The 16757-nt window shown below is 35.8% G+C and overlaps 1 protein-coding gene across 1 annotated transcript; it reads left to right on the top strand.

Annotated features, from left to right (window-relative positions):
• Positions 1-11893: 11893 nt before the first annotated feature.
• LOC18421859 (BIIDXI-like protein At5g11420) lies at positions 11894-15340 on the top strand. Its single transcript, XM_088861683.1, has 3 exons — positions 11894-12374; positions 13014-13523; positions 14693-15340. Exons 1-3 carry the CDS (start codon positions 12302-12304, stop codon positions 15226-15228), a joined length of 1119 nt encoding a protein of 372 aa, XP_088717809.1. The 5' UTR covers positions 11894-12301; the 3' UTR covers positions 15229-15340.
• The last annotated feature ends 1417 nt before the right edge of the window (positions 15341-16757 follow it).

The following is a 16757-nucleotide window of genomic DNA, read 5'->3' as shown; positions in this document are numbered from 1 at the left end:
ACAACTTGGGGTGTTTTCATCATTCGGTATTTTATTCATTTGGTGTTTGCTGCTCAAGTAGGGTGAATTACCAATATTTCCTATTTGTTATAGGGTTTTAGTCCTAAATAAGGGCAATTTTGTAATACCAAAAGATTTCATGCTCCAGGAGGAACATACTGTCCATGTACTTTCCTAGGTAACACCTAATCTAATAATACTATTTGGACCCTACATCTTCAATAGACTAACCTCAATAAAAAAAAATCCAAATAGCTCGCTCTGTGGGCTTGAAAAAAATTATGTTCAAGATTGATAGAGACTTTTCCTATTTTTGGATGGCGACATCCAAGTGTTGAAAAACTCAATATCCAAATTTTGCGAGTTAGTTTAATTCTTTAATTGATGTTTTCCTTTCTTTTTTTTTCCTTTGGGAGTGGGATTGGTGCGTCCAGCCAACACATATATTTAAATGCAGTTTCTTCCAAAAATCCACATTAGAGATGGATTGGATATGATACGACCTCATTAAGAACTTTTCTTCTGCTTTTTTTATTGGACCAAAGTTATGGAAATTTTATTGATTACACAGAAAATTTATTTATTTATCTTTTAACCTATATTGGAGCTCTTCATAGGCTTTTGAGTTGGACCCCTCATAAGGGGCACGTGTCTATAAGACATCAATCTAATCAAGTATTCATGACAAGCATCAAAGAGTATCTATGCCCATTGCTAGATCTAGAGAGGGCCAATTTTGAAGCCCAAATGAGCCCCGTTCTCAACACTAGGCCTAGCAATGGGCTATGCCTGGAGTGGGCCAATCCTGGCCTTAGTCCCCAAGGTCAAGACGATAGAGCTCTTAGGGCGTGTTTGGTAACAGACACTTCCTGGAAGTTGAGAAGTTCTCAGTACTATTCAAGTTATGTGTTTGATAAAAAAAAGGAACTTCTTATCAAAACTTTTCATCTTCCCATCTCGCGTTAAAAAAACATTCCGACCTAAAGGTCGGAACTCAAAATAGGAAGTTTGTTACTTCTTACCCTTTTTGATAACCCTAGGCTCTTTGCATGCCTTCGCCGCTGAGCACCCCTTCGCTGCTGAGCACACATTCTCCGCTGCGAATGCCTTCGCCACTGAGCACCCCTTCGCTGCTGAGCACGCGTTCTCCGCTGAGCACGCCTTCGCCGATGAGCACCCCTTCGCCACTGAGCACCCCTCTCTTTGCAGCACGACCCCTCTGTTCTTCGAGTTTAGCAACTGATCTTAAGGTATGCTATTTACTCTAATTTTCATAATAATATTTCTTCGTAATCTTTCTCTCTCTATCTCTTTTTCGAGTTTAGGGTTGCTTGATCTTTGAGCTCTGATCAGAGTACGAATACATTAAAAACTTTATTGAGCTTTGATCAGAGTACGAATACATTAAAAACTTCATTCAACTATGATCTTTGAGCTCTGATCAAAGTTTTCAAGAGCTCAAATCTCCTAGATTGGAACATAAAAACCAAAACTATTTATAGGGCTTCTCCTTAACCATTTATAGGGTTTTTTGATATTCTCTTTTATCAATTAATTGATTTTTAAGTTTTTATCGGGGCTTAAATATTGAAAATCTCTAGGGTTTTATGGGTTTGTTCGAGTCATTACGTGAAAATTAAGTTTGTTTATCAGCTCATGCTATATTTATGCTCTCTCTTTTTTTCCCCTATTTTTGTGGTGGAATAGCTCTTCTTGTTGTGATATTAGTTCTTAGTTTATTGTACTCATGTTTAATCCATGAGTCTAGTGGTTTTACATTGACTCTTCATTATTGCATTATAATTTCTCATTTAATTTGTCTCATATCATGATAATTGCTCTATCTTATGTAACTGTAGATGATTTGTGTTACTGTTTGGATTATGGCAAAATTTGTCAGTGGAATATACTTTACAATTCCATGGATGAATTTATCTTCTTCTTCTATTTTATTATGTGTTAAAATGAGTTTTAGATTGAACTCAAACTAAATAGGGAAAAAACGAAGTTGTGAAACAAAAAGGAAAAAGAGAAGAAGAAGAAGAAGAATGGGATGGAGCAAGCTAATTTGTGACTACATAATCCTTGTTAAATTGATTCATTTTATTACCTTTTTTGGAGTTCAATCAACTTGGTTCTTTAATAAAACAAGGCCCCATTCGGATGACCAAACAACTTCAGTAATAAAGGTAGTTTAAAAGAGATATGAAAAGAAGTTTTTTTTCCCACTGTTGGGGTCATTTAAAGGTAGTTTAAAAGAGATATGGAAAGAAGTCTTTTTTCGCACTGTTGGGGTCATTTTTGGAAATAGTGGAGCTGCATAACGGGCTCGCCATGAATAGTAGTGGGCAATGCTACACTATTTTTTTCAGGGGGGAAAATCAATGTTTGTCCTTTTCAACTGGTCTGTCCAAACAAACTTAAGATATTAGATGATGTATATAGTAATTGTTTTTTATTTGCTATAAGATTGTATGATAATTGGGCAATGATATTATAACTATGTGCATGTTGTTGGTGTTCGATTCAATTCCCAGAACTAGTGCTAAAGTTATTATAGATTATTGTTGAATGGACTGATTTCTTACTGCTTGCATTGTGCATGTGTATTTGAATGGACCGATTTCTTAGTTCTTGCATGTTTAATTATGTATGTTTAAACTATTACAGGTTATTGTTGAATGCGTTGGTTTTGTACGTGGTTTTCTTTATGGGTGCATGAATTGTGAATGTTGTTTGATACAGATACATCAGTGCTAAATATATGTAGTGCTCAATTTATTGCAGGTTATTGTTGAATGAGCTGATTTCTTACTGCTTACATTGTGCATGTGTGTTTGAATGGGCTGATTTATTAGTTCTTACATTTTTTATTATTTATGTTTAAACTATTACAGGATATTATTGAATGGGTTGGTTTTGTACATGGTTTTCCTTATGAACGCATGAATTGTGAATGTTGCTCGATACAGATGCATTAATGCTAAATATAAGTAGTGCTCAAGTTATACAAGTTATTGTTGAATGGGATGATTTCTTACTACTTACACTGTGCATGTGTGCTTGAATGGGCTGATTTATTAGTTATTGCATTTTTAATTATGTATGTTTAAACTATTATAGGTTATTCTATGTATGTTCAAATGTCGTGTGCCATTATAATCTTACCGAGAGAGAGAGAGAGAGAGAGCACAACATATGTGCAATTTCTTTATGTCTCTTGCACAAATCATGTATAAATTATTATAGGAATCATTCTCTTGAGCGGAATTGATAGTGTAAAACCCTTAAGTCTTCATAATTCATTATTATAGGAATCATTCTCTTGAGCGGAATTGATAGTGTAAAACCCTTAAGTCTTCATAATTCATGACTCTCTCTCACAATTCTCTTTTGAGATAGATGAGTTGTGATGAAAGGAATGATAAAATTTGATAATTGCATAATGTATATTGGCTCATAGTCCATAATGATGTGTGCAGTAGATATATATGGGCTAATAGTCCATAATAATGCCATAGCGATGCAGTTGTGAGAGGCCTACCTAAGTCGCTAGCACTTGTAATTAAACATTGTTCTGCATTTCATATGAACTTTTTATGTTATGTTCATTCTATTGCATTTTAAATTACGTATGTTTAAACTATTACAGGTTATTATTGAATGAGCTGGTTTTGTACATGGTTTTCTTTATGGATGCATGAATTGTGGATGTTGCTTGATACTGATGCATCAGTGCTGAATATAAGTAGTTCTCAAGTTATTATTGAATGGGTTGATTTCTTACTACTGGACATTGTCTATAGATTGTTTTAATTTTGAGGTGCAATGAAGTTTACCATGGAACATTTGCGTGGAGGTTTATCATGGAACATTGTCTATAGTCTGCTTTAATTTTGGCTGCATATGACATGTTATTGTTGTGGAAGTCTATAGATGGAAATTATGTGCACCTGTATTTTGCAAATAAAGAAACATAAAACAAAACCTATTTTATATTATTTACATGACTGCCACTGATTTTGGGAAACTTCAAGATGTGATTTTTTTTCGGTAAGGACTATAGGACGGTTTGGAAACCAAAATGTATTTTTATCATGTGGTGTTAGTGGTGGACATATGAAAAATGCAACTCTTGCCAATGGGATGAAAACCAGTCTTTTCTCTAATCCAATACAGATACCCAGTTCAAGATGATATCTACCCCCATGATGTTTCTTTTGGTAAGGACTATAGGCCGGTTTGGAAACCAAAATGCATTTTTATCATGTGGTGTTAGTGGTGGACATATGAACAATGTAACTCTTGCCAATGGGATGAAAACAAAGTTGTTTAACAAAATTTGGGAACCATCTAATAGTTAGCAGATGGTTATTTTCAAAAAAAAATCAAATTGGATTTTGAGTTCTCCAAATACTTAGATCCCATCTTCTAAAAGTTGGACGGTCTATACGAGGTATTAATTTTTTTTTTTGAAAAGTTTATATAAGGGTAAAATCTTAAACGACAAAATTAAGGCGTGTCTCAAAAAATTTCTTGGAGATGGTTCGATGTCTAAAATTTTTCAAATCCATCATCTCGACTTCAAGATGTATGGACATGAGAAAAAATAGATTTTACATCTTGAAAATAGTACCACTTGCAATGTATTTGTAATCTCGACTTCAAGATGTATGGACATGAGAAAAAATAGATTTTACATCTTGAAAATAGTACCACTTGCAACGTATTTGTAATCTCGACTTCAAGATGTATGGACATGAGAAAAAATAGATTTTACATCTTGAAAATAGTACCACTTGCAATGTATTTGTAATGTGTTTTCTGGACTATCAATTTTCAAAATTTTTAAATATCTATAAATTTATTCGATGTACACCATTTTTAAAGCTTTAAAATTTGTTGTTAAAAATAAAAATAAATATTCAAACCATCATAAAAATTTATTGAAATAACATTTTAGCCATGCGCCTTTCCCTCTCTCAATAAATTTTAGCCATGCGCCTTTCCCTCTCTCCCTTTAAAGCCACATACTCCATTTTCTTTTGCCTTTCGCCACCTGCCCTTCTCTTCTTTTCTACTGGACATGTGCCATCCTTGACCATGTACTTCTGTCTCTACTCTATTTGGCCGTTTCTTTCTCAGCGGGTTTTTTTTTTTGTTTTTCTATCCGTAGAGCATAATTCGGGCGAGTTATGGACTCGCCTGAGTAACTCGGTTTTGACTAAGTGCCTTGGCACACTGTTTGCGCAACAAAATAAAATTGTAGAATTGTTTTAATTATTTAGTTTCTTATCCCATATTTGAAGTTAGGGTAAATAAATTTCCAGAATGAAGTGTTTTATAACAAAAAGAGATGAATATTCAATAAAAAACAATCCTTATTTATTTACAACACGTCGATCATGCCAATTCATGGCTACACTTTTGTAATTGACGTAGGTCACTGCATTCGCCACTAATCAAATAGATATACACCTATCGAGTTTCCATCATTAGAGACACAGAGAAAGGGGACTTAGAAGATTTTATTTATGTAATGCATGTTTAAGGAAGGTGATTAGTGACTTCTACCCTATCACCGGCACACGTGTGACATTGCCCACGATGATGCCGGGTTCGACCCAAACCACGACCCTATTGCACCGAAATTCTGGATCATCAAGAATGATTCCTTCGGGCAGGACTACTGCCTTAACAGTCGGATTCTCCTTCTCGATCGTTGCAGCTGCAATCTCACCATTCATGCCCACCAATTCCGGCCATGAGCTCTTCCCTGTCTCAACAAATCATGTCACTTTGTTAATACGTGTCACATATGAACGTAATGATCAAATCCTAAGGGGAGTTTGGATTGATCAACTAGGTGTATTATTGACTACCATGAATAGTGACTAAAGTTAAAACCGGCAGCAATACGAGTCAATAACCATGTGAAAATGGAGAGAAAACAATAACAAACAAAATCAAACACAGAGCAAATAAATATAAATGCAAAGAACAGAGAAGGATACTGGTATTCATGTAGTTTAACGTAATTGTGATTACATACATGTACAAAGATGATTTCATATCTAGCTCCAAAAGGTGCAGGCCCGGCACATTGCTAGCTCTAACAACTAAGATAACCCCAAAGAAACTTATTTATATGCTGGAGAATCATTTTGAAGCTCCAAAATGTGCAAGATGATTCTCCTGATAAATTTATCATTTTAAACAAAAAAATATATAAAGATCTTATACATCATCTCAAGCACTATAGGGGTGGCAACAAGCTGGGTGACCTGGCTCATCTCGCCCCGGTCAGCCCAGCCCTAAAAAATTAGGGCTTGGGCCACAAAGTGTGGCAGAGGGTAGGGCCGGGCGGGCGCGGCACATTGCTTGTTCTAACAACTAAGATAACCCCAAAGAAACTTATTTGTATAACCCCAAAGAAACTTATTTGTATGCTTGAAATACCACTACAAGTCCCCTAAACCCGCACACTGGAGCTAAGGAACGGGATCCAAAATGGTATAGATGCTATGTTACAATAACTTCAAGAAACAGTAGCACACAGCAAATAAAATAATAATATTCCTCAGTAAAGCCTCAGGAAAGTTAACAAAAATAAAAAAAAATTATGAATTTCTAGAAGTGTCAAAATGAATATGAAATTCCTCTTTCAAAATGTGTGCACTGTCAACACCACACGTGCGAGAGATCTATGCAGGAAGTGGATTCTCTTTCTCTCCATGCACGCCAGAATGAGCGGTAACGGATATCTTTACCTTGACACTCTGAAGCCATGTCTGAACCTTTTCTTTTTTCTTCTCTATCTCTCAAAATCCTTATAATTGTGTGAAAGTAAATCTCCCTCTTCTTTCTGTATTTCTCTCTCTGAAAGTCCTTTTAATTGTGAGAGTGTCACCAAGTTTTATAGCCATTGGATTAGTTCTTGAGGCTGTACATTATTGACTGCACACAGCCATAGTTGAATAGTCGCCTGCTGCATCACATACCAGGCATATGACTCAATAACTTATCCAACTTAGATGGCTATTCTTACACTAAACATCCATGAAAAGAACACGCCTTCTCATTTCAATTTCAAGACGCCTCTCCATTTATTTTTTTGAAGTTTTTTCTTTTGGGGAATTTTGGACATTGCATTCAAAGCCTATCTCCTCATTAAATTGGGTTTACTATGAAGTTTAGATGACATGTTGTGGGTAGGTTGAATGAGGATAAATGATGCATTATCCTTATGAAAGAAGGCCACCATTGTGTACATCTTCCACAAGCAAGCTAAGGATATCCATATTTTTCAAACACATAAAGGACCAAACTCATTTTGAGGACATTCATCCACCTCACCTCAGTTTATCTTGCCCATTCATGTTTGGCTTATTTGGAAATCAATTTTTCTAGTCATGACATTTCTAACCTTGCAAACTTGGGGTGGCAATAAGCCAGGTGGCCCGGCCCTAAAATTATGGGGCCTAGGCCACAAGAGTACGTATACCTCAGTGATCCCATTTGTGATCAAACCCCTCACCGAATTCGTACTCTTAATTTGCCTGCAATAACTGTACATATTAATCAAATTTTTGTTGCTTGTGGACTGACATGTGCGCCAATCTTTATATTTATCAAATTTTTCTTTCATTATCCTTATGAAAGAAGGCCACCTTTGTGACCGAAGGATCCTCCGTTGATCTGCAATTTCGATGCGATAGGGTCTGGGTTTGGGTGAATGAAGATTGTCACACGTGTGCCCAACATAGGCTAGAAGCCGTAAACCATTTATTCAGTTATTTCTTAGTATTTGGTTTCTAAGTCACGTGTGTGTTTATGAAATAAAGGGGAGCTCCCCATCTCCATATGTATCTATTTATTCTGATTATCGTTAATACAGTTAATGTATGGTATCAATTTAGTGCTTATTGTGAAAGTAGACCACCATGTCCTGAAAACTGGATTTACACATGTCATCACTACGCACGTGCGTATAATCATGAATAGGACGGACCAACAATGGAGATTCCACTATATTTCTAACAGGCACGCGTGTGAACCACTTCGTGGGCAACTTCAGCGTGATTAAAACTCAGCAAATTAGCGAAGTGTAATATAGCTAAGTTTACATGGAAAAAATTTGTATAAGTTTGACGCTCTAGACAATCAAATTAAGGCGCATCTTAAAAATTAACTGGAAGGGGTTGTTTCCCAAAAATCTTTAAATCCATTTTCTTGACTTCAAGATGTATGAACATGACAAAATATGGATTTCAATACAAATACCCAGTTCTTTTTTAAGTTCTCAGGAAGTTATCAAACATATAAATTAGGAACTTTTAACTTCTCAGGAGGTTATAAAACACAGAAGCCAGGAACTTCTTAACTTCCCAGAGAGGTTATCAAACACATAAACCAGGAACTTCTCAAGTTCACATAACTTAAGAACTTCAAATTTACAGTTCATGAACTTGCTTTCAGTTATCAAACAGGCCCTTAAGGTGTGTATGATGACCGAGAGCCACGACTTTCAATACTATAGCACTTCATGTATTTGTTAAACGGAAAGTATTGTGTTGTTTTGGAAGCCGTTGCTTCTCATTATTGCCAAAACAGTGTAAATTTATGTCGTTTCTTAAAAGCCATCCCTCGGACGCCTCAACTTCCATAGTTCTTTTTTGACAACTTTTTTTTTCTTTATTTTTTTCACAAGGTTATATAAGAATGGAACTTAAGACAATTATGAATACCGAACTGCTTTGACCCAATCAAACACACTATAAAAACCCAGCTGCTACCGTCTTGACCCAATCAATCGCCCTATATCTCTTGCTCCTTGTCCTTTTTTTTTGTTGCTTCCTTCCTCTTACTCTTCATCTCTCTCTCCTGCTCTTAATCTCCTTCCTTGTAAATAACATTTTTTAGTACATAGTCCTACACCTAATGTCCATCATTATTGAAGCGAACATAAATTACAGTTAGGATTCCCAAAAAGAAAACGAAATCAATGGAAGTGTGTTCCCACTACACCTGACATCTTTTTTTCTTAATTTTTTTTTTTTTGTTAGTTCTGAATCATAGGTGACACGCGTGTGTCATGCTTACACGTGTGCCGACCCAAATGGAATCCCAGGTATTGCGCCATGTGAGAAGGTTCATTTTGTGAAAGCTACGAGATCAAATGCGAGCTAGATTTTTGCTTGAATGATTTTTTTTTTTTTTTAAAAAAAATCGTTAGGTCTTAAATGATTATTACTATTTTCCCCCATTGTTTTCGTGAAATGAAAATGGGGCTCTCCGTTTGAACCCCTAATCACCCTCTATTGGATATAACAAGGATTGTGTAGCACGGTCCTTGTATATGGCATGAAATCTCGACCATTCGTTGTTGACAGCGTATAGTGGAGGGTTAACATTGGTAAATGGTTCAAATATTTCCTTCACAATTTTATTATTTTTAGTTTTTAAAATGATTGATTTTAACATATTAATGATCTTCATATTAGAGATTATATACTCTTCATAATCATGGCCAATGAATGTCAAATATGGAATGTTAAGAGGGGGCGCATCTCTACATATGAGTCCGGTATCGTAGAAACGGTGCCCTTGATAAATTTAAGCAGAAATTAACAGCTTAAAGGAACAATTCATCTGACCGTTGTTGAAAACAAACGGTTGGCATTTCGTGTAATATAGTAAGGGTTTCCGTGGTAAATTTTTTTTTCTTTTTGGTTGCTTTGCTTTTTAGGGGAGATTCCACTTTCAAAACAAATTTATGGGGATTAATTGTTTTGGGTAAACCAATGGGAAAAAACCCCCCTGGTCTTTTTTTATTAATAAAAATAAAACATATTACATCACAGTATTTTAAAACCCTGTGATAAGGCAGTTACGCAACACAATGAAATAAAAAAAGAGAAATACAATCTGAAAGCTTAGATCGTCAAATGGTCACATCTAAAAAACTAAGGCATTTTTAGCAAGTATGTCCACCACCATATCAGCTTCTCGATAATAAGACAAATCGACTATGGGCGATTTGTAAGTTTAAATTGACAATTAGAGGCTATAATATGAAGAGCCCATGGAGGTTTACAGTAGCCACGGATGGCATGAACAAGGAGAGATGAATCGCTTTCAATTTGGAGAGAAAAACAGTTTACTTGGATGGCTAAATCAACACCCATTTTCAAAACACGAAATTTTACATAATTGTTCGATGCAACACCAAAAGGATTGTTCTATAAATGGAGATATCTTCTCTCATAATTTGGGCATTTGTACATGATATTGTGGAGATTCGTATTCTTTTTGGGAATTTGAACCAAAACTTGGGATTTTTTTCTACGCTCTAAAGGAATCTTGTTCTTTAAAAACAAATTATATATATGGCTAAGTTGCATGGTGTACATTCAACTCTTACATGGTTTTCTATATCACTGGGTTTAAAGAAAACTATACCCTTTCGCTTTTTTCATATCTCATCACTTTTCAAGAGAACAACAACACCTGTATAGCTTCTCTAGGGATTGGCTTCGGTAGCTTCAAACATCATTCTCTTTTCATATTTATGTTAAACTCTTATTATTATTTTATTTATTTATTGTTTAAATTTCATGATATATGTTGTTTGAGTAAAATTTACTCAGTAAATTAAATTACAGTAGTTTAACATAACAATGGAGTTGTCAAAAAATTTATTTTTGTTGCCTGTGTGCAATTAAATATTTATATCTCATATTTTCCTCAGTTTTTGTCAAGTTTTTTCGAGTCTTTTTTGACTCTTCTTTCAATAAAGTTTCAGATCTTTCACACGAGTTGTTTCTTCAACTTTTGCCATTTTTTACCTGATTTTTAACAAATTAAAAACACTTGAGTACCTCCTCAGTACCACAACTGCTGAGATATGCTACTATGAAATTGTATAGTGTGACCCAGCTAACATGAAAATAGAAAAAGCGATCTCAAAAATAAATTAAGTAATACACACTAAAAACTAGTATTTTCAAGATACATAAAGTTTCCCACTAAACCGGTTTGGGGACTAGTTGGAGTTTTGACGATCGGACCAACTGCTACTGGCTTGCTCAATTCCAATAACATTTATCCATACTCCATAGAACAATGGAGCATAGCATTGTGTGTGTGTAGGCGTGCATGCATAGTATGAGCGGTGGGGTGGGAGTCATCATGTACCAAAAACTGAAATTCAGTCTAAAGATAAAGTTTCATCATCATGATTATCATCATCAGACCGTCAGAGCTTTTTTTCAACTTCTTAGAGTCGGCTACACAAATCTTGGACTACCATTTAACTCCATAAAAAACGTTTTCTAAAAATAAAGCTTGTTGTTTATAATCCCACGTAATTAGCCACTGAGTAGGTAAAATACCCAAAATCTTGAGAACCGGCTTTTGGCTTTTGGCTTTAGGCTTTAGGCAAAGGTGATCAGGGTTGCAAGTTGATGTCCAAAATTCCATTCTCACCACCCAAATAATATTAAAACTAAAAGAAAAAATATGGCCTAAACTCTTTGGTACTCTAGAGAAAGAGGTTTTCTTGTAAACTATACTGTTACCTTAGGGGAAAAAATAAGAGTTTTTTTTTTATTTATTTTTTGGGTAATTTAGTGGGGATGACAAGCCCTTACATGAGAAACCGTTTGTGAATTTTGAATGTGTTACAAGTAGTGCTACCACAACGAACCCAACCCCATTCTCAAACTTAATCGTCAAAACTAACCTGTAAACCATTCGTTGCAAAAATATAGATTCATATCAGTTTTCAAAATAAAGGGCATTACCGTTTTAAAGGAAAAAATAGTGCACCTTTTATATTTTGCTTATGAAACCCTATCCTAGAATCCTTCCTCGTAGCTGCAAGCCCATGTTAGGTACTCTGCAAATACTATCTCTACCAGATATCACCCCAATTTTTTGAACTTTCTACCAGATATCACCTCTGTCGCCAGTCACCCAAACCGCCACAAATTCTTATCAAAATATCTAAAACACCCCTTTCACCAAAATGGCACCTGGTTTAGTTCATGAATTCTCAAGGTCAGACTGGATAATGTTTCAAAATTTGTGGGTTTCCTCCTTATGCGCCCGTAAATTAAGGGACTTGAAGACATCTACATTTGTTTAATCCACAGGGCCACATGCTATAGTAATGGAATTTCAATTCAAATAAGTTAAATTATTAAAAATTCAATGTGAGAAAAAAAAAAAAAATAACTTGAAATTTGGGTATAAAAAGCCCTCATAGTTCCCTGCCTCTCCACTTCACTATTGTGCATCCATGGCGTTTTTCTCATTCTTCTTCTCTCTTGGCGTTCTTCTTTGTTTCTCATGTGTTTCTGCTTTCTCTGATGGTAAGAATTCAAATTTTCAATTTAGTATATAATATCTTATAATGACAATGTATATTTTGTGTGATGTCGTAATTATCTTTAGCTGTCGGATGTTATATACAGTGGCAAAGGGTATGTCACAGCTTGGCACAGTTTGAGAAATTTTTTTTCAAATTTTGAGCATGGTCAACGATATATGGGTGCCACCCGATTTCACATTTGATGGCTTGGGATAATTGTGACATTCCAGTACAAAAAATTAATGGGCATTGTATTTTTCCCATTTTTACTGTATTGAATTTTACAAGAAGATATTTTCTTATTAATAAGAATACCCTAATATCAAGAAGACATCTTCTTACTAATAAGAGTACCGTAATATTGATTTTTAGTAAATGAATCCCTATAATATACTGCTTAAGAGGAGTCAAACAGAATAGTAGTACCTCCTCGGCCGTCCGATTTGAACAATGGACAGTTGAGTGAGTAGGGGTGCTTAAACTAGCAAAAACAGTGCCCTTGGCCCCACATTGAGAAGCTGCTAGCATGCTGTTTGAAACCCAAATTCTAGCGTAGCATAGCATCCTCACTTCCACATAAATGAGAACTGTACCCCTGCCATCCTCGTTGCTCCGTGGTCACCTAAGGTTATTTCTGCAGGCCTCTTGCCTAATGGCAATTTTGAGAAGGCCCCGAGCCATTCGTCACTCAAGGGCTCCGTAGTGATCGGCAAAAACTCCCTTCCTGACTGGGAAATTGGTGGTGCGGTCGAATACGTCAAGTCGGGGCAAAAATCGGGAGACTTGATGCTCGTTATACCAGAGGGCTTTGCCGCTGTTCGATTGGGCAGCGATGCATTCATAAGGCAAAGAGTCAGTGTGAATAAAGGAGAGCTCTATGCCTTGACTCTCAGTGCTGCGCGAACCTGTGCATCCGATGAGAAGCTCAATGTCACAGTGTCGACCGACTCGATCCGTGACAGTGGCTTGATTTCGGTACAGACTATATATAATGCTAAAGGATGGGATTCTTATGCTTGGGCCTTCCTAGCGGAGAGCTCAGAGATAGGTGTGTTTATCGGGGACCCTGGACAGGACGAGGACCCTGCTTGTGGCTCAGTCGTTGATGCTGTTGCCTTGAAGGTGCTCCACCCTCCGAAGGCTAATCGAGGTGAGTCTATTGCATGTGTTCTGATTTATTTATTTTTTCCCCAAAAAATATCAAATTAGCTTCATTTTCCTCAATCGAAATGGGTTTATTCTTAAATAGCTCTACCATTTTGCAACGATAAGTATATCTATTAAGTCTGTACTGTGCATACCTTATGGACGTTATTTGTGTATTAAAAACTTAGTTAACATTTTAGGGAAAATAGGTATGAAGATTTATTTACTCTTTGCAATTTACTTTTATTTATTTTATGGCTTCTTTATTTTTCAACAAAAAGTAAGTAGTACGTATTTTCCAATAACTTAATGCGTCGCCCAAAGATTTGACAAAATATTTTGTGATCCATATGACCACATAAAATATGTGGTCATGACGGTCATCGCCATCCAATCAATAGATTGAACTGGTAAACAGGCCCCGTCAAAACGAGGGGCATGACTTCAATTGTATCTCGCAATCTCTCTCCATCTCTATAAAATCCATAGTTGGATGGTGATTACCCTCGCATAGGCATATGAATCACCACTTTTTTTATGACCACATACACAATGTTCCCCAGGGAGGATACTGCACATCTCCTCCCTCGCTCAAAGCACAAGAATTTTCCTAGTCTAAAATTTTGTGAAACACATAGTAAATACTAGATGATTATTTTTAAAAGAAAAAATTGAATTTTAAGTTTTGCGACACTTAGTTCTAGCCTTTCAAAAATGGGAAAAGTTTATATGGAGCTGAGGCTCTAAAAAATCAAATTTGAGCATACCTTAAAATTTTAGTCGAAGAGTTTGTTTTGATGCCCAAATATCTTCAAATTGATCATCTCGACATCAAGATGCATGGACATGAGAAGAAAATGGATTGCAAGTTTTGTAAATAGTGTATTTTGGAACGTACGTCAATTTTAGTAAAGATTGCATTCCAAAATTTGAGGTTCATAAAGTGTCCATAACATGTGTTTTACCCGAGGGAGGAAATATGGAGGAGGAAATCTTTTCACTTTTTTTATACAATCTATTTTGATTTGGTATTTTTCGCACACGCGTTGCTGTGGATCTATTTCCAAGCCACCATAGTGTTTCGATTTTTTGTTTTGGGTAAATATGTTCCAAAAATTATGACAATAAGGCTGGTGTTTCAATCTCTCTTTCTTGTGAATCCATTTCTCATAGGAAACCTCCTCAAGAATGGAGATTTTGAAGAAGGCCCTTATTTTCTACCCAACAACTTAGATGGAGTCCTAATCCCTCCCAACCAAATAGACCGCAATTCGCCCCTCCCTGGCTGGACCATTCTCTCCCTGAAATCCGTTCGCTACATCGACTCCCCCCACTTCTCAGTGCCGGAGGGCCGCAAAGCCGTCGAACTGTTGGCAGGAAAAGAAAGCATAATTTCACAGACTGCCACTACAGTGCCCAAGGCTTACTATGTCCTAACTTTCTTAGTTGGTGATGCTAATAACACATGCAAAGGTTCCATGGCAGTCGAGGCCTATGCTGGAAGGGGTTCTCTAAAAGTGGACTATGAATCTAAAGGACTTGGAGGTTTTAAGAGAGCAAAGCTTGTGTTTGTGGCCTTAGAGAAGGTTACTCGTTTTGTTTTCTATAGCACATTTTACATGACTAGGACCGATGATCTGAGCTCATTGTGTGGTCCGGTCATTGATGATGTGCGCCTTGTGCCCCTAGGAAAGGCAAAGCATCACTGAGGTGAAGAATGCATGCCTTAAGTTGCTCCTTCATTTGTTTCTTACTCCCATTGTATTTTATTAAAAATATATTTTATTATAAAATAAAGTCAAGGGCATGATGTTTTATCGATGGACAAGGTTCGACCGACTCATCATCTATTTATATGAGCCATCTCTTTGAAATCCATCATTTTGGATCCAAAAAATTTAGGAGTTTGATAATTTATACCATGAATGGGAAATCAAAATGATTTTAAAAATAAAAATAATGTTTGATTTATTCTTTTTAGACCATTAAAATCCATCTTTGAAATGAATCTTAATTGCAGGGATGCACGTGTAGATGTGTGTCGCATATGCACGCTATGCTTTTTCCTTTACAGATTGATATGGTTTGCATAAGGCGTCAACCTTAGACAATTAACATAAGGTGCATCTTCAAACCTTAGACAATTAACATAAGGTGCGTCTTCAAACCTTGCTGGCAGTTTATAAGTTCTAAAAATCTATTTCGAGTCCTAAGTTAATATAATCGAAATTCAAACGATAGCGCAGATCGAGCGGATCTATAAACACTAGAAAAATATTGAAAATGTTTGGATAATGTGTTATAAGATGCACTATTTTAAAAAATTGAATTTTATTTATTATTATTTTTTATATCCATATGTCTCAAGATCGAAATGATCAATTGGAGGCTTGTTCAGCATCGGAACAACATTCCCCCATAGAATTTTGAAGTGCGCCTTACTTTGTATCCTAAATAAACTTTTTAGTCCCCGAGGAGTTTTTTTTTATTTTATCTTTTTGAGAAATGGAGTCCCTCATGATTTTATTGCTCATTTATTTTGTTTCCGTGACTAGCTTGGGATCCAATTCAATAGAATAAGATTGTAGTTATAATTAGTCCACTTTGTTTTTTTGGTTAACACTTGCATTTAGTTCTAGATCGGTCGATTTTTAAAAAATCGATCGACTGACCAATCTCGATCTGGCCCGATTTCAATGGTCATGTATGCAGGAATTTTTTTTCAGTGCACTAATCGACCGATTAATCGAACTAATCGGCACTAGTCGGTGATTTGTTCTAAAAATCAGCATATAAGTGCACTGTTATACCTAAGAGTTTGCAAATATGTCCTTATAATATTTTTTATATATTTTTCGTTTTTTTTTCTTCTATTTCTCTACTTGAAATTTTGTACAATATTATAATTTTTTTATTTGCTAACTGCAGGGTTTACCGCCTTGGGCGAGTAGACTCATATGCATCAAAGTTGGTCGGGCGCATGCCAAACCCATATGTCCCTCAGCTCGAGGGATATAAAATTTATTTGTTGTTCATCTGAATTGATCTTCAATCTAATACCAACACCACCAATCCCCTAGGGACACATAGACATACACATAACCATAGACACATATATGACAAAGAGATAGAAATTGATCAAAATTGTCACAAAGAGACGAACAATTTTATATTTTACCTATATTTTTAATGGAAAAAATTTTATATAAGGTTGCAACCGTAAAACGTAAAATTAAAG

Source organism: Amborella trichopoda, chromosome 3 (genome assembly GCF_054954075.1).
Source record: "Amborella trichopoda isolate Santa Cruz 75 chromosome 3, AtrichopodaSantaCruz75HAP2 v2.0, whole genome shotgun sequence".
Taxonomy (NCBI): Eukaryota; Viridiplantae; Streptophyta; class Magnoliopsida; order Amborellales; family Amborellaceae; genus Amborella; species Amborella trichopoda.
The sequence above is the reverse complement of the archived record's forward strand: the minus strand, read 5'-3'. Positions and strand labels throughout refer to the sequence as shown.

Excerpts from the sequence above, each read along its gene's own strand:
- LOC18421859 (XM_088861683.1), top strand. The coding sequence starts at position 12,302 with ATGGCGTTTTTCTCATTCTTCTTCTCTCTTGGCGTTCTTCTTTGTTTC. Across the intron at positions 12,375-13,013 it reads TGTTTCTGCTTTCTCTGATG|GCCTCTTGCCTAATGGCAAT; the intron begins GTAAGAATTCAA and ends TTATTTCTGCAG. Across the intron at positions 13,524-14,692 it reads CCCTCCGAAGGCTAATCGAG|GAAACCTCCTCAAGAATGGA; the intron begins GTGAGTCTATTG and ends CATTTCTCATAG.